A 19,138-nucleotide genomic window follows, 5' to 3' on the forward strand; every position below is an offset into this window, starting at 1 on the left:
CAGCGATGAGACATGGACACTCGCCAAAAACTAAAAGGAAAGCAACTGACGTTTCATGCCTCTTAAGTGTCGCTTGTTCACAGTAAAGGTAGAGGGCGAAGATGGTGGTGCAATGAATGTGCGCAGGTCTAAGGAAGCTTCTGCCGCGTCCGAATTAAAATATTCGTCGCGGCCGTGATTAGAATGCGAAATTATTCTAGAAGCAGGCATGACGACCGCCAGCGCTTCGCACCGATCACCGACGCGTTTAAAACAGCTCTCAAATGCATGTTTCATTGAGGGCATCTGTTAAATAGGATGGCGGGAACCATCCCGAGATCTATGTAGATGCACTTCCCCATCCATGATGATGATGATGAGGATGTCCTCAGGCTTAATGGTACATTCATGCCGTATAGAAGCAGCCACTTTCATTCTCTTCCTCAGCTATGAATAAGGGACCCCGTACAGGTCCCGAAAAGTCTATTCCTTTCTTCCCCATTTTTAAGGCGAAAACCTTTAATGGCTCATACTGTCGTCTGTTAACAAAGCGTGTCACACGCGTTTAACTCTGGAACTAAAATAGAGAGAAGAAACCCAATGGCTGTTTCAGATAGAGGAGGAAAAAATGAACCTAGAAGCCAGGTTTGACGACTGTAGATCAATTAGTTAATTAATTATAGGCGAAAATGTCGAAATTGCTTCGAAATAGCGAGGACGTCGATGTAGCCACGGGAACGGTGTGACATGACATCCACCGGAAGTCTTCACGGCATAGTAAAAATTGTCACAGAATGGTCGGAAAAACGTAGCATTTGGGTCAAATTAGACGGAAAAATTTGCAATTAAGCGTAATTAACACTTAAGATCGCCGAAAGATGTATAATTTGGCTATCGATATAGCCACGGGAATGGTGTGACGTCACAACCACCGCAAGTCCTCACGGCGTAGTGTCCTCGGCTTTCGCCTCTCAACACTGGAACTGACTGGAACTGTATGAACTGCTTGCTGTTATTATACGGAGCGACCTTTTTTGAAGAGTTAATATGTAGAGCAGGCGAGTTTTATATGGGCATCCCCAAACCACCACATAGTAGTTTATGTGAGAGTGAACAAATGCATAGTCAAGGTTAATTATGTATACCAGTGGTAAAGAAGATCCAACATTTGGAGAGTACATATAAACCGTAAGACGACTTTCGAACCACAGAGCGCACATGTTGCTGAAGTTTCAAGTGGCTGTCAATTATTACTCCAAGAAATTTTGTTGAGTAACACGAATTATAGGATAGCTGTTACAAGAACGTCAGAATGACGTGCAGTTTTCATTTTCCAGAGTGAAAATACATAAAAACTGCTTTTGATGGGTTCGAACTAAAAGCATTTGCTGTACACCAGCGATGCAAATTTCGTAGTTCAACGTTTACTTTATCAATCAGCGTACTTTCTTTTCTGTCTGATATTAGTTAGTTATTGTCGTTAGCATAAATTAACATAAGCTTTCGTGTTCTCAAGTTTTCTTCAGCTTAAACGCCCCTGTTGAATGCGCGGTGGTGTTGCCATTTTCCTCTCGTCGTGGATCGGCATGCTTTCTTCACTACAAGACAGTTTATGAGAATGAATGTCGTTACAGTTGTGGAATCGTTCGAGCGTCACTTTTGAAAGAGTTCTCACAAGGCACAATATTATGTAATCATGACAGCCCCAGCCAATGCGAATGAAAACTTGATTCCAGTACGTAATATTTTTCTTAATTTGAAGATTTACTTTCACGACGAATCTACTCATTCCTGAGCTCGTATTTTAGCTTGCGTTCCTATCAAACTGGGACGTTTTGGATATGGACATAAGTTAAAATAAGAAATCAGGCGTCGCCGAAAAGTACGTTTTCGAAAGGTCTTAATGCGAAGGTCGATTCTCACTGTGAGCCTACTCAGCCCTGAACCCGTGTACAAACTTGCGTCCCTTTCGAAAGCCTCCTTTTCGGCGACACCTGATTGGCCAAAATAAACGCTTTCGAAAGAGACTTAAGTTGGAATACGAGCCCTGTTTCGCTCGACATGCGTCGTTTGAGCCGAGTTCACCAAACCTCGCCACTCACGCCGTCTTTAAGATTGCTTGGAGCGTACTCTTTGGATTCGAGCCACTCCTGGGCTCACCGTGAGAATTGTTCTTTAGTAATCGGGGTGTACCAAGGCAGAAAGACTGTCATAACTCAATAACTGACTGACTGACTGACTAACGAACTAACTAACTAACTAACTAACTAACTAACTGACTGACTGACTGACTGACTGACTGACTGACTAACTAACTAACTAACTAACTAACTAACTGACTAATTAGCTAACTAACTAACTGAATGTCTGACTGACTAACTAACAAATTAACTGACTAACTAACCAACTAATTGACTGACTGGCTAACTAACTAACTGACTGACTGACTGACTGACTGACTGACTGACTAACTAACTAACTAACTTGTGTTGTCTGCCGTGCAGCACCAACCTGACGGCTGACAGCCTTCTATTGCCGGCCCTAGACAAGCAGTGGCAGGAGAGCAGTGACCAGGTGCGCCGCGACTACGGCCAGGCCTACTACGAGCTGTGCCGTCAGTGGGTACGCCGCGGACTGTCCGACGAGGCTCGCACGGAGGTGCACGAGGTGGTGGACGCCATGGAGGCGGCCGTGTTGGCTCAGAAGCCACGCTTCACATACCGGCCCGACGGACTCTTCAGGGCCATACAGTGGCGCCTCCTGGCGCTCGCCCCTCCAGCCACGCAGGACGCCGTGCTGGTGAAGAGGGCGCAGCCGGCGGCCACGACGATTCCAGGCACGAGGGGCATAGCGCGTGGGTGATGGAGCTCCTGCACCAATGGTGTTAGAATAGGTCCTAACACCATGTCCTGCACACCACCGCCTGGTCGGGGCCGGTTGCAGTGCAGCAAATGTGACTTCTGGTGGTGCCTTCTGGTGGAGAGCGGCGGAAGCTGCCTGCCTCGTTGACATGCGCCGCGCTGAGTTGGAGGCTATCATTCGCCGTACGCGACTCTGCGCGTAAGACCAACAGAGCTCCATTAGCTGGGACCAAATGGGTAGTTGCTCTTGTCGTCTGGTACAAAGTGCCACAAATGCAGTCCTCAGACGCAAAAAAAAAAGAACTTACTGACGACATGCTTGGTCAGCTGGATTTTTTTCTCATCGGTGCTGGTGTGTGGTGTTTTGGATACAATGCAGGGTTTTCGCGAAGAAAATTGAACAAGAATTACATGGTGCTGCTGGACCTTGTTGTCAGAATGCAACAAATCATTAAAAGCTTTCATACGGGAGAAATGTTCACTTCCAGTGCAATTTAAGCCAAGAGGAGGCAGTAGGGAGAGTTGTGTATATAGTGTAGATGATACACTTTATGGTTCTGAACATTACGTCTTAGCTTGAGCGAAACGCCCAGAGCCACGTGGCTCCCCCCTCTCCACCCCCCCAAATGCTCTTCCTCTGTGTGGTGATAAACATGAGAAGTTTCTTCTTGGAGTAGTGCTGAAGTGTGCTGACTGCTCGGACAGCTTAGGAAAAACAATATTTTCTGTGATTGCCTTTTAAAGGCTAATTACATAACAAGATCCGTCTATGCTCATGATGTGGGAGCTGTAACTTGGGGTTTGTAATTTCTAATACGCAATTAGGTGTTACAAATTTCTTGTTGTGCAATGTATTGTTGATATATTTCACTATTTGCATCTTACTCCCTGCTTCTTCCCTCCTTAATGCCATCTTGGGCCTTCAGGGTATTTAAGAATATAAAAAACTAAACCTATTTTTGTAAGATGGAGGGCTCCAAGATAACCTCAGCCCTTCTATATGAGAAGAAAGCACAGTAAAACAAGAATATTTCCAGTCCTACGTGCTTTTTTTGTGGTTAACACGCATTAAAAGTCGTCGGCTACATAAGATATCTTGCTTGAAAGAATTTATGAGCACAGGGTAGGCCTTTTACTCTATAAAATGCGTTGAGGCTTATTTAAACCCATTTTTTCAGGAGCAATAGTTGCTGATAAAAAGTTCATCCACTTAGGTACACATAGGTCCACATTGCTCGTCTGGAGTTTCTTTTATTTTGTCCTGCATTTTTATTCTTTTAAGATAATTAGATTAAGTTTCGTAACAAATATTCAAGTGTTGCTATTTTTTCACCGAACTGTCTATTTTCTCCCAATAAATATGTTCTGGAAGAAAGAAACTACTGTGTAAATGTGTATCATTCTAATTCAGTACATTACCATATATATGAAGACAAAGGTGGGAGATCGTCTTTATTTTCTTGTTTTCTTTTAAACAATCTCAGAAATGTTACAAAAACTACATTTTGTTATATTCAGTGTGAAAAGAAACATTCATTTCAATTTTTGGCCAGAAACAACGAACATGCACCTAACATCTGTTTAGCAGCTACAAGTGATGCATTCAATACCATTGGCAAGTTTACGCCACTGTTAAAGAATACAGCGCGAAAAGACAAGCACAAGGTCCTTGTCTTTTCGCGCTGCATTCTTTAAACATGTTCACTAACCAGCAAGCACAAACAGCCACTTTAGCTTACGCCTGTGTGCTTGTCACTTTTCTCTCTGGGTTCCTTTATCTGTTGTGCATCGTCTCCCCAAGTGAAGCACTTCCAACGGCGGTTCACATCGTGCAACCGAATCACGATGCTGTATGGGGACCGGGCGGCCGTTGTATGGCGCCACCGTCGCCTCAGCGGAACAGCGCCGCCCGTGGCAAAACGCTCGTCAGAGGAATGAGGAGGGAGCGGCGTAGCCGGTTGCGCTCGGCTGGAATGGTTCTACTCGTCTTTCTGTGGTGCGGCTTTCACAGCTTAAATAATCGCACGTAGTTTTTTCGATTAAGCAGTCTCGAAAAAGGGACAATAAACAATTGCTTCATGCGAAAAGGCAGTGCTTCATCACTGAATTGGAGGAGAAAAAAGCGGTGCAGAAGTTCTCTTGCTGTTCCTTGAACAAAAACTCCAAGGGTGCAATCAAGCCTGCTTGGGTGCAGTAAGGCGAAAGCATTTCTCTTACTGCTGCCGACTATGCTGCTGCGTGTTCGTTAATTTATTCCTGTGCCGGCTCTAAGTCGTGTTTTCGCTCTAACTTCTGTTCTACCACATCCGAAGACGGGGGTCCCGTTGCTAGAGCGTCTAGTAAGCACACCAAAGAATGAATTAATTAATAAGATAATTAATTAACTAATTCATATTTAAATCAGCAGTTCGATTAGATTACCAACGAATGCCAGAAGTAGTTCACTAATGGGGCTAATTATTAATTTAATTAAAAACTTCGTTGACCTAATAGAACGCAATGCAGCTTATTTGTTATTTAAATAAATAAGTAATTAATAAATTTACAGGTTCGATTAAATCCCCGCTTATTTTTGTCAAGTGATTTATTAATTCAACTAATCGATTACTTCTCCAAATTAACTATCAAGGATTTTAATTAATCATCTTAGTGGCTTAATTATTCATGCACGATAATTAAATTTTTATTTCATCAACTAATTTATTAATTAATCCGATAATGGATGATTGACAGTTCGTGCGGACACGCTCTGAGGAAACACACTTCACTTCACTTTAATACCTTAAATACCCTCGTTAGAGGATATTACATAAGGGGTGGGGCACACAGAAATGAAAAACAGAATAAGTAATAAATATAAGATTATCACTCACCAAGTAAACGAGTGATTCTTTCCAGGAAAAAAGATTGGCATGTGATAGCAGCATGTTCTTGGGGAAGGCCGTTCCAGTCGTTCGCGGTCCGGGGGAAGAATGATGAAGAAAATGTAGTGGTGCGGGCGCGAGGTCGTGGCACTTGCTGCTGATGGCCGGTGCGGAGGGAGATGCGTGGTGGTGGTGCGCAGATGTAGGGTTCCTGTCGTAGCTCAGAGTAAAAAAACTTGTGAAACAAACATAAACTAGCAATGTAGCGGCGATGAGCAAGGGTAGGTAGGCTGGACTGTGATTTGAGGGATGATATGCTGATATCAAAAGAATACGATGAATGAATGAATCTATCAGGGTGGATGTTTGGGCGAGTTGGTTGCTCATGATGAAAAACTGTAGAGCTCGAGACGAGGACACAACGAAGACGACAACACATGCGCTAACTTTCAACTGAATCTTTATTTAATGCACAAACAGTTTTTAAATACTGCGCAAGCATCAAAATATCTTCCCACGAGCCTATCACACCGCAAGTCATTTTTCACACTTTGTACAAGCCATCAAGAAAAATCATTTCCTTCTTTGATAAATATACAGATGGGATGCTTACGCACTTATCTTCTAAGTTTTTTATTCGTCTTGCTTCAACAATCTCCCGTGTTAGCTGTTTCCTGCTTCTGTTAATCACCTGGCATTCATCGAGCTTCGGTATGCATGCATCTGGGTTGCATTCCTCACAGTGTTCTGAAAGATTACCTTTTTTATTTTCTATATTCCTATTGTGCTCCCGTAGCCTCTCGTTTAGGCACCTCCCGGTTTGGCCTACGTACACCTTACCACATGACAGTGGCAAGGAATACACAACACCTTCTGCGCAGTCAACAAATTTCTTGGTGTGATTCTTTGTACAACCTTGATGTTTCACAGAGTACGGATTTGTCATCTTACATAGTTTTGCCAGTTTATCTGGGGCCGAAAACACTACCTGAACGCCTACTCGTTGCCCTATCTTTTTTAGATTATGGGAAATCCTGTGCATGTACGGAATTACCGCTGTTTTCCTATATTTCTCAGGCAGAGTTTGACATTTGGATTTATTCTTACGAATCATCCCCTCAGCCACTGACACCAAAATGGCGTTAGGATACCCAGCCTCTTGTAACCGTTTTACATGTTCCTGAAAACTACTGTTCACCTGGTGCCCACACGACTTCTCCAGAGCCTTTTTGAAGCACGTGTTGACAATGCCTCTTTTTATCAACTTAGAGTGCGCCGAATTGTAATCAAGCAAGGATTTGTTGGCACGAGGGGCATAGCTCCAGCAAATGTGTTCTTGACCACATGCGAGTTTAATATCAAGGAAGCGAATTTCTTTGTTTTCAGGATATTCACAGGTCAGCTGAAGTGTGTCGAGGCATTCATTAAAAACTTCTGTTACATCAGATGATACTTTGTTTAGGTCATCAGAGCTACTGTCGATGAGGATGAGAAAATCGTCCACATATCTGAAAACTCTGGTCACTTCGGAACCAATTAGGCAATCATTGATGATTCTGTCAACACTTGCTAGGTACAAGTTGCTCAAAACCGGTGCTAGGCACGAGCCAATACAAACCCCGTTTTTGCAGGTAGGGTTTGCTCTGCCATCTGATAAAGGTGGACTGGAGATAAAAAGCTAAAAGGCCTAAAAAATTCTGTACAGACACTCCTGTAGCGTTCTGGAAAACTATTACTCCTAAATCGTCTATGCTATCTTCGACGCACTTCAGTTGAAAGTTAGCGCATGTGTTGTCGTCTTCGTTGTGTCCTCGTCTCGTGCGCTACAGTTTTTCTTCAGAATGAATCTAGTTGCTCGGTTTTGAACTGCTTCAATTGAATTACAGAGATATGCTTGCTTTGGAGACCAGATGGGAGATGCGTATTCTATGATGACACGCTCTGATGACAGGTCCTTTACACGCCACTCATGAGACAAGAAATGCTTTAATTAATCAATGCTTTTATTAATAATCATTATTTAATTGTATAATTAATTATTAATTAATCATAAATGATTAATGAGTAATCGCATTATTGATGCGCGGAGGTCCTTTGCTGACTTCCGAAGAGTTTCCCTCGGTTTCGTACCCGAATGGTGCAATCGCGATTTTTTTTTGCAAAGTTTTCAGATTTTCACTGCTCATGTTATGAGTTTTTCGAGAACATGAGCTTTGAGGAGATAAAGTGCACATAGTTGCAACTTTGTAATGCAGGAAAAAAAAGCGCAGCTTGCATTTTAACCGTTCAGCGCTTCGCAAGCAAAAATGATTTATTGTGTTTAAGTGTGTATGCAAAATGCAGTCCAAAATGGGGAAAAAATGAATCGGTAAGAAACGTCCGACGAGTTTGCGCAGCGTTTAGTGCAGTCAACACAACACGTCTGCCTACACTTCGTTTCAGCAGAAATAATCACGCACAACACCACTGAATTAAGAGCACCAAAGCAAACTCCACAGAAACCAACAACAGACCGTGTTCCGCCCACACAGATCCGCACAGGATGTCCTCTTGCAACTCAATCGGGAAGTCCTTGACGCCCTCGAATGCCCCCATAATGACCGGGTAGTACTCGCCTTGGATCTTAAAGGGGACTTTGACAATGTAACACACGAGATCATACTCACTAACCTAAGCCAGACCGACTGTGACGTCAACACATTCTGATAGATATGCCAATTTTTAATGGATCGTCAATCCTACATCCGCATCCAAGATAGAGAGCATGGTCCTTACCTCCTCGGCACGCGGGGAACCCCCCAAGGCGCGGTACTTCCCCCGCTACTCTTCAATCTGGCTATGATGCACCTGCCGGCACAGCTGGGTGGTGTTGCCGGCGTGTAGCACGCGCTGTACGCCGATGACAACACCCTATGGGCCACGCAGGGCGGCGCAGGGGACATTGAAACCAGCCTGCAAACAGCGGCGACGATAGTAGACCGCAACGCCCACCGCTGCGGTCTTCAATGTTCCCCTCAAAAATCGGAATTTGTGCACCTCCGCCCCTCACAGAAGTGCATAACTAAAATATCTCTTTCTATTGAGAGTGGTACCATACGCGGAAGTGATGAGATACGGGTACTCGGACTCTACGTCCACGAACACAGACGGCCAGACACTACATTGGCCAAACTCCGTAAGGTGGAGGACCAGGTGGGCCGCATGGTTCGCCGAGTTGACAACAAACGCGGGGGGCTGCGAAGGATGCCTTGCGGCTGGCAAACGCCTTTGTAACCAGTCGAATTCTCTATTCGACTCCTTATCTCCACCTACGGAAACAAGAGGAGGATGCGCTTGAGGTCATCCTTCGCAAAATTATTAAGCGTGCCCTTGAAACAGCCGGCTTGTGGCCCTTGGGTTTGTGAATACTTTCCGGGAGCTCCGGGATGCGCACCTTACAAACAAGAATACGCGTTTGCCGCTAGCGGAGTCGGGTCGCCGCCTTCTTGCTCGACTCCATATCCAACACTCCACTCCCATGGAAGACAAGTTTCACATCCCAGAACTGTGGAGACGTGCCCTCCACGTGCGGCCTCTTCCAGCAAACATGTCACATGAAGACCATAATGGTCGACGCCTGGCACGAGCGGAAGCCGTAGCCCGACATTATGGCAACAAAACAGGTGTATACTACGTGGACGCCTCCGGTCCTCGCCACGGGGGATGGTACACGGTCGCGATAGTTCACAACAGCAACACAGTTAACGGCCTCACCTTCAGAGCCCGCAGTGCAACAGAAGCAGAAGAGGTCGCGATTGCTCCCGCGGCCTCACATCCCGATTCAAAATACATAATCACCGACTTGCGAGGGGCCTGTCGGAACGTCGAACAAGGCTGCACTCCCTTCCTACCTTTCGAATCTACCAAAATTGCATACGGGATACGGACCCGGCACACCGTTACCTTGTATGGGCCCCTGCTCATCAGGGGTTGGCAGGAAACAAGGCAGCAGATGCAGCCGCTCGCGTGCTCTCTCACCGGGCTGTTTTCTCTTCCCCACTCGACCAGGAACCAGATTCTAATCCGTTCTATACCTTGAAAGATGTTACAGCCTACTGTCAAGAGAGTCATCGCCTTTATCCTCGCCCATGAAAGGCCTCAAGAAGGCGGATGAGCGGCTCCTTCTCCGCCTTCTCACCAATACATTTCTGTGCCCGCCAGCACTGAAACATTTTGACCCCTCCTTTAGCAGCAACTGCCCGCACTGTATTGCGGTGTCTTCTGACACCACGTGGTCTGGGCCTGCCCCTCCAACTCGGTCCCTTACGGGCTGATCCAAACATACCTCCTGTCCCTTCTTAATAAATGTTTTCACCACCACCACCACTCCAATGCGCCGCCTGGCGCCGCCGCCCATTCCAGGGACGAGGGAAGCGCCGAGAGGTGGCGCCACCCGTCCAGCTGTCCGGTCCCTATAGGTGATATCCCATATGCCTACACGAAATTATTTCTTACCATGCTGTCATCACTGGATATGAGAGCTGAATCTAATGTGGCAAATCGGTGACGTTGTTTCCGGGAAACATCGTTTGGTACGCACACCGAAACGACGTGGTTGAACAACTCGGTTGCATTTTGGGTTCGCTCTTGGTGAAACTACTTGAGGAGCTCTGGTTAGCTAGTCGCTGGAAAACAGGCTTAATGGCGTTCCGAGCTTACTTGTACGGGAATAGGAGCAGAAAACTTTTGTTCATGATCTGGCCCTCGTAAGAACATCGAGGCTGGTGTCTTTCGACCCCTGACAGAGGTCGCTTTAGGTAGCCAGTACGTCGAAATACATGGCCCGAACAGCCTTTAGCAAGTGTGCTTTCTAAATGCCTAAACCAAAAGCAAAACAAACTTTCAAATTTAATATGCTGCAATACACAAATCGCACGCCTCATACGAGGCATGAAGAGCCGAGAATAAGACGTGCCAAATGTTAAACATAACATTTCATGTACCATTTTGATTTGCCTGAATGCTCATAATCAATCAGCTCAGCGAAGGCAAGTAACTAGTTTTGCCCTTGAGTTTTGCGATTGAATATAATCTTGTGCGGGGACTGCCCCACTTCGTCCAATTCCGGGTTTCTTCTCCCCCCCCTTCCTGCCCCCCGCGGTGTCCTTTCTAGTTACCTTAACTAACAAGAGAGGGAGCCATGATGATGCCAGAAGACTCAACACACCTGACAGTTCCGGAGAAAAGAATTTCTGAATGGGAAAGGGTGCGTGAATGCAATTTTTTCTTATATTGCAAGATTTCACTACAACAATAAATATATCCACAGATCTCCCGTCCACAGGCTTGCGCTTTTGTGCAATTAACGTTTTTGAGATCGTCAAAAGAGTTAAAAGGAAGATTTTGCGACACATCGTAACAATGGACCATTGCCTTCAGTATTTTCGTAACAGTAGCGTACAATTTTCAAAAATTTTTTACAAGAATGTAGGACACGGTATTTCTGGTGCGAAGAAGCACGGACTGTTAGCGGCCCTACCCTCGCTTGACGCGAAGTCTGCGTGAAAGCTCCGCCCGTGAAGTTTGTTACCGACGAATGCTGCCAACGTTTAATGACCCATTGTGGCTTTCAGGGAGCAAATCTTGCTGGAATTTGCACTAATAGCTTTTTCAGAGTCAGCGTGCAATAAAAACGCCTGCACCATCAGCGAGAGATGAACAGAAATGAAGGGCTGGAGGTCTTGGAGGTCTCATTTCCGTGTTTTCCTCTGTGTCTGTGCTCAAAGTAGATATTTTTTGCAGCCTTTTCCGGAAGCGCTTGTTCGCCCCATAGACGTACTCGTGTTGCGAGGATACATTTGGCCCTACCTGCTTTTAATTCGCTTTCCCTTTCGAAATAATGACCCATGTAGATGCTGACCCTGGTGCTAAATGAACATGAAGAAGCAAAAACACCCTGTGAAGGAAAAAAAAATATTTTCCATAGTGACGCTGTAAAAGCCTCTACTTTGAGACAAATGGCCAGAATAGGGAAATGAATGGCCAGAGCGTGAACTCGCAACTGTTGCATTTCTCGCTGACGTTAAGTGCCTATATAAGTGTTATCTCCATGTCATTCGTATTTGTCTTTGCCAGCAGGTGCCGTATATAACTACGATGGTTCTAGTTTGTTGCAAAAGAGGTAAAAACGTTGTGTGCTTCCTTCTCGGAAGGTATCCTCAGTCGTGATAGAACAGTGAAGTCGCAATAAGGATTGGTAGTTTCCGCATTGTTCAGAGGGGAGTGGCCACGGTTTTCCTGTATGTAGCTCGTGTTGCTGTCATTTAGTTAATAGCTATTAGGAGCGCTATATAGAAGACCAACAGATGAATTTAAATTATCTGGCATTTTTTAAAAGCGACGCTAAAGTCTCTCTCAGTTCGACGTGTCCTTACCCGGCCGACGGCTGGATTGCGCCACCGCGAAGATCATAGCCAAGGTGTAGGGTTGGTCAGAGGTTTTTAGGCTGTGGGTCTGCTTTTGGGCCTTGCAGTGCAACACTGTACGCATCCAAAAGCCCTGACTGTCTAGAGGGTGAACAGTAGTCTCGTTACCATTCTTTAGAGAGGAGGAGGAAGAACATTTATTTCCGCCGAATATGGCGCGGCAGCCACCTCCGGGTCCGCACGCAGGCGTCCGGGGAGGCAGTCTGTCGCACCGCGGCCGGAGGACATCCGATCCCGTCTAGGAGAAGAGGTCTTCAGCCTCGGCCGCCAGGCGGACGGCGAAGCGCTGAGTTTTTTCGTCAGAGCTTCTCAGCGTGGTCTCCCATTCATCGCTAGTTTTAATCGCGTTGCGCCCTGGGGCACGAACGCATCTCCAAATTATGTGATCTAATGTTGCCACGTGGCCGCAAAATTTACAAATTTCGGTTTCTGCACCGTCCCTCTCCCGCCCTCTGGCACCCGTCCGACTCTTCCACAGGGGCGAGAAGAAATTTCGAGCCTGGAGTCTTTAGGGCTTTCATATCTTCATAGATGATGTACGTACTGTACCTGGCTATACTGCTTTAAAGCAGACCTTTTGCCCTAGGAAATTTTGACGAACCCTGTACAGGTTCTATACGTCGTCTAACGCTCAGTATTTCGATTGCGTCATCATGACATAGGACTGCATCAGGCACTGGAAGGGATATAAGAACTAACCCGCGCCTCGCCGCCGCCCAAGACAGTACTGGAAGCAGTGCTTCTATGTACAATTACGTCGGCCGAGACCCATTTGTTTCGGACAGCGCTTGTCCGAGGTTTTGAAGCGAAAAGCTTCACTAGGTTCGTCAACACCGCGCTTCGCGTGGGCCACCCCTGGGCACCGCCGCGGCGCGCCCTTCCTCCTCCTCGCCACCTGTTTACCCTTCGCCGCTGCTAGCGGTTCTTATCGCGTTCTTATCGTGTTATCGCAAGGCTTTGCGATAACGCCCGAGCGGCGGCGGTGGACATAAGAGGCCGCGCGTCGCGGCGCGCACTCCGTCGTTACTTCTCCTCGCCATCGGTTAACCGCTTGGGATGGTTGGAACGGCGGTCTCCGTCCCAAGAGAAGGTTCTTTGGCATCTCCATGTTCTTTCGCAAGGTGTTGCGAGAACGCACGCGTGAGCGTCGGCGGCGGCCGTAGAAGAGGCGCAGACATTCGCCATGGAAGGAGGAAAATAAGACCCAGAAGTGGTAGCGAGGGAGTTGGCTCAAAATCTACACCGCTACCGTGGTGCTCCCAGTGCATTCTGCGCGAACTGCGACAGATATGATGTCAAACAAGGCATAACTGCAGCTTTTCGCTTGTATATCCAGGCTTAACCAGAGCTAAGCCACTGCCAATTTTTTTAGCGTTGGCCTGTATAAACGACGCTCGGTGCATTAAATCCTCGCATTCTGTGTGGGATAGCCTGAATTGAAGAAATTCAAGGTATAATACAGTGAAAAAACTTTTTAAAACTTTGTTGAGGCAAGTTTGTGTACACTGTACAAAATGTTATAACCAAATTTCCTTGATTAGAGCACTACAAAACAGCCTTTGTTAGCAAGCAGTAGATGGAGGTCATTCTGATACAAGAGTGGCACGGTTTGTTCTGCGTAAAGGTTTGGGCAAGTTGATGCGACATGATCTGGGAGGAAGACGCGGCAGGGGAAGACGCAGACGAAAGAAGGAAAACACACGCACAAGAGGCAACTTTCGACCATGTACAAATTCGGCGCATCGACAACCATGCATTAAAGTTGAAAGTTGGCACTTGTGTGTTTTCCATCTTTCGTCCGCGTTTTTCCCTGTCGCGCCCTCCCAGAGGACACGGTTTATTTTCAGGGCTTCCGTGGGAATACCCCCCCCCCCCCCCCCCCTCCCCTGCATTCTTACATATTTGGCCCGACAATCTACTCTTTGTACCCACCTCTCGCGGCCCAGAGGACACGGTTTATTTTCAGGGCTTCCGTGGGAATAGCCCCCCCCCCCCTCCCCCCTCCACTGCATTCTTACATATTTGGCCCGACAATCTACTCTATGTACCCACCTCTCGCGGCTTTCTCGGAATTTCAGGAAAATTAATCGGTAAATGGCAAGGAGCTGGCGGGGCGGTATGCGCAGCTCACATCTGTGTTTTCAGCTTTTGTGAACATGGGTGATATCTAAAAAGAAAAAGGCAGTTGCATGTGGCGCAGAATGTGGCTGCAAGTGTTCGTTAATAGACAGTTTTAGAACAGGCGGCTCCAAGAAGTTTGGGGCATCGAAGTGCGCATGCGCAGAACGCAAGCCCCGCCCTGCGTCTTGGGTTAGCGTTAGCGGTGAACGCTATTTCGCCAAAATAGCGTGCGCCCCTACACGACACTACGTTCAGGCAACATGGCGGCGCTCGTCGTCGTTGTTGTTGTTGTTGTTGTCCTCTGGATAATGGCACGTACCCACTGCGGGGGATTGGCCAAGACACAGGCGGCAACTGATAGGTGCACAAAATGTTAAACAAGAAAATAATGGTGGTGAAAATAAAATAATTTTGATAATAATATCAATTAGGAAATAAATGAAAGGTTCTCAGATGTGTAATTGAAATAGGCTAAACAAATACTGTGAGATCGGTGACTGAAATAGAGAACGGGGCTAAATATTCCACATTTCAGAAAGCTTTCGTTCCAGAGAAATATTGATCATGAGAAAGAGCAGAGCTTAAGACGGCAGCCGGTTAGTGTCTGTAAGGAAGTTTTGCATGGCGGAGAGCACATTCCAGTTGCTGTGCCCAAGGGAGGAAGCCCCAAGAGACAGAGCAACCCCGGCTGACAGACTTAGACCAAGCTGCCGTAACGGAAGCTCCAGCAGGCGGCTCCGTAAAGAGGAGAAACGGCTGCAGGTCAACAAGAAATGGTCTATCGTTTCGGGTTCTCCGCAGAACGGGCACAATGGGGAGACCGCCAGACCAGATCTATAAATGTAGAAGTTTAAGTGAGGCACGCGACAACGTAGACGCGTGAAGGAAACCTCAAGCTTGCGTGATCGCCATCCTTTACTGCACCACGGGTAAAGGAGATGCCGGAATTCGGGAGAGGAGGTCAGAGCTGATGCTGCGAATTCTTTCAAGAGCAGATACCTGCGAAACCTGGCCGCCGTAATATATGCGCTGGGTGGAAGCACAGATACGACTGGGCCTTGAAGAGATGCCTTCGCCAGGGTATCGGCAACCTCATTCAAATGGATTCCTCTGTGCCCAGGCACCCAGACCAACCGTAATGAACACACATGGGGTGGAACCAAGCATTTGAGTAACCGAAGTGCCTGAGATGTTGTAGGCGCGGTGAGAGAGGAACACAACGATAATGAATCTGTCATAATTATGACAGAAGACAAGGAGCTGTTTAATTTGCGCAACGCTAAGACTACTGCTAGAAATTCGGCCTAATAAATAGGGGTGTAATCGGGAAGACGGAGAGAGAATGACCAGTCAAGGGAGATGGAGAAAATGCCAACACCGGCCTTTTCTTCACACTGTGAGGCGTCTGTCGCTATAAGCACATGCGATTTAAAGCACAGCAGGTAATCCTGCAATAAACCGCTGAGCAAATGAAAAGGCATTAACTTTGCATGTTTTGGAAAGATGTCATCGAAGACAATCTGAATAGATGAAGAGTTGGCGCACACCGGACGGATGTCCGAAATGCGGAAGTTTAAGGGGTCAAGGAGGGATTGCACCAAACATATCTGAGGGGTACGGAAACGAGACCAGGATTCGTTGAAAAATGGCCGAGGCTGACGAAGGAAGATCAAATTGGAGGCATGAAGCGAAGAATCGCACATTCTTACGAACGTTTTCACCGTTAAGAGCCGAAATCTAGAAGTCAATGATGGAATACGCGCTTCCAGGTACAAAACGGAATTCGCCACAAATTTTTGAAGACCCAAACAAAGGCGCAACGCCTCCCGCTCCAAGAGAATCAAGGGGCGAAGTTTATACGCTGGCGCACCAGAGAATAAAACACAGCCAAACTCTAAGACTGGACGGACGTACATTCTATAAATCATAAGAAGTGAGTGCCTTCTCATGCCAGAACGAACACTGCTCAGCCTGCGCAGCATACCGACTGCTCGGACTCCTTTCGCAGTGATCTGCTCGATATGGGCCCCCCAGGAAAGAGAAGGATCATAAATTACTCCGAGGTACTTGACACTTTGCACTTGAGGAATTACATGGCTCCTGTAAACAATAGAGATATTAACTGGACGAGAGAGCGGAAAAACCAACAAAGCACATTTATTGACATTAAGGGACAGATTAATGTCTCCTAACCATTGGTCTAGGACATTCAGGTAGGACTGTAAGGACAGGTACAAATAGGAAATGTCGTTCTCTGAAGCAAAAAAGGCGATGTCATCAGCATACACATATGTGGACACCTGAGGACTGCAGGGAATACTGCTGAGTAAGATGTTGAAAAGTACAGGGGAGAGGACCGCCCCTTGGGGCACTCCTCTCGCTTGTCGAAATTTGCTTGATGAAACACCGTTCTGGAAGCAGTAAAATTCCCTGTCAGCAAGGAATTCAGCAACCCAAGCCACAAAGTATCTCGGAAGTCCTACTGCCTGTAGTCTTTGCAAGAGCGTCCTGTGCTCAACGCTGTCATATGCTTTAGATACATCTAAAGTAACAAGCGCTGCGTATTGGTTTCGGCGCCGAGCTAACTGTATGCGGCTCTCCAGATCGGTATGGGCACACCATATAGAACATCCTGGTCTGAAACCAATCTGGCAAGGGTTCAACAACCCAGTCTCTGAAATAACAGACATTATTCTGCCATGCAACACCCTCTCAATTAACTTAACGAGATTCGAAGTTAAAGAAATTGGCCTTATATTGTCTAACACATAACCATCTCCCTGCTTTTTAAGCAACGGGATAAGTCGAAGCGGGGCCTCTCGCTACACCACCGATTCGTTGTTGTCGCTACGCTGTGCCCCACGTTCACGGCTAACTAAATGCACACGAAGCTTTCGCTTTGTCTGAAGATGCCCGCACCACAAAACTTCAGCGATGAAATGCGCTATATTTTCAGGTTGCTTCCGTGTATACAAAGCTGCTAGGCTTAGTGAGTACGCATTGCTTGGTCGCCATAAAGATGACTTGGTGGGACGTTCGAATGGGTTTTCCCGCCTCAGTAACAACACACGCTTATAATTTTTTCTCTTAAGTCATGTGTCTGCAATAATAACAGTTTCTGATCAAGAAATAAAAGCATATTTTAAAATCTCTTTTAAGAGTACCTTTTTAGTTTGCCGTAGTGGCGCTGCAATCGATAAACGCAAACCTGGCCGCGCTGCGTAGGGCATAGAGTTTCTTAATATTACCTAGTACTAGAGGGAAAGCTGGCGGCGCTGCACTTCAGCCACCATGGACGCTCAAAGCACCATGGGCCGGTGAGCTACTTGGTGCGGGACAGTCGTATTTTTTCGGGAATACGGAGTGGCATTACTGAGATGTTTCATTCCGAAAACGCTGTTCGTGTGTGCGCAGACGACTTTCGCGTGAACGCAGTGTGCAAAAGCCATAGTAGTGAAAACGCAACGACACACGACGCCAATAAAAGGTTTCACTTTTCCGAAATGCCATTAAAAAACTTCTTAAAGTATCGAAGCAACAACATTTAAAAAAAAACATATTTACTTAAAAAAATGCGCCTGTTAATTACGAAATATTAGTTTTTGTAGTGCTCATTACTTCACCAATAGGAAAGCCAGCCGTCTCTTATTTTGAGAAAACTTTGCACTTCAATGCTTTTCTGCTCGTTCGTTACAATTTACACACAGGATATTGAATGTTAGGACATTCGTAGTTATCGAACAGCTCTATTTTTCTATTATTTTTTGGCCAAAAGTTGTAGTTATGTAGTCGGTAGCTCACCGCCCTCATGCAAACTCCCATAGCCGTCTGCCAGCTTTCCCTCTAGGTAATAGTAAGAAACTCTATGGCGTAGGGGGAGCCTCTATTCTAAAACTCACCGGTGCAGTCGCACGTAGCGCTGGGGCCCGCTATTTCTTTGGAGCCCCCTATTCTAAAACTCCCTATTAACGTACGCGTGGCGCTCCACAAACATGTCGTGGAGACAAATAGCCCTTTGCCATTATATGTACGGATTTCGTGCGGGTTTAACGGCGGCTGAAAGATACGGTAAGAGCGACTGCGATGTCAAGGACGCAAGAATATTACATAAGCAGCTAGAAACAAGCGGCTTTTAATTCACAGTTAGCAATGACTTTCCCTGCGTTAGCAGTATGAGCGACATTCTTACAAATCAACGCCGGCGTGAGATACCTCGTCAAGCCTCCACCCTCCTCAAGCCCCACCCACCAACAAAACCCAACACTCTCCACCCAGCGGCGTGAACCATGTGAAGGCGAGGCTTCTGAGATGGAGGCGCAAGATAATAAATGTGTTTTTGAGTTCGAGACGTCACCAGGCGTCTCGTGCCTTGGAAACCATGGGATTGCCTACTTCGTATAGCTCTAACAATAACATTTTTGACGCTATGCAAGTCATATCGGTAACATCCTTACGCGAATATAATATAGCTCTTATGGTTAATAATATTATAAATACTAACTACCCCTTACCTCATGGTACATTCAGTATACCCGTCCGTAACACACGAGAAGCCAGTAAAGACAATTTTAATCTTCTATTTCCAGCCGCCGCGGTGGCTCAGTGGTTATGGTGCTCGGCTGCTGACCCGAAAGACGTGGGTTCGATCCCGGCCGCGGCGGTTGAATTTCTTTGGAGGAGAAATTCTAGAGGCCCGTGTACTGTGCGATGTCAGTGCACGTTAAAGAACCCCAGGTGGTCGAAATTTCCGGAGCCCTCCACTACGGCGTCTCTCATAGCCTTAGTCGCTTTGGGACGTTAAACCCCATAAACCAACCAACCAACCAATCTTCCTGTTTCTCATAATGTG

General features: G+C 46.5%; 1 protein-coding gene across 1 annotated transcript in view; it reads left to right on the forward strand.

Annotated features, from left to right (window-relative positions):
- The window catches only part of LOC149347406 (17-beta-hydroxysteroid dehydrogenase type 6-like), a 42,327-nt gene extending 38,118 nt beyond the window's left edge, over positions 1-4,209 (forward strand). Inside the window, exon 5 of the mRNA XM_089587056.1 lies at positions 2,484-4,209. Within this exon, the coding sequence (XP_089443182.1) occupies positions 2,484-2,841 (358 nt within the window). The 3' untranslated portion in view covers positions 2,842-4,209. The remainder of the gene's footprint in view (positions 1-2,483) is intronic.
- Positions 4,210-19,138: the final 14,929 nt, after the last annotated feature.

This window comes from Amblyomma mixtum, chromosome 4, assembly GCF_055824585.1.
Source record: "Amblyomma mixtum isolate Tamu chromosome 4, ASM5582458v1, whole genome shotgun sequence".
In the NCBI taxonomy this organism is placed as follows: domain Eukaryota; kingdom Metazoa; phylum Arthropoda; class Arachnida; order Ixodida; family Ixodidae; genus Amblyomma; species Amblyomma mixtum.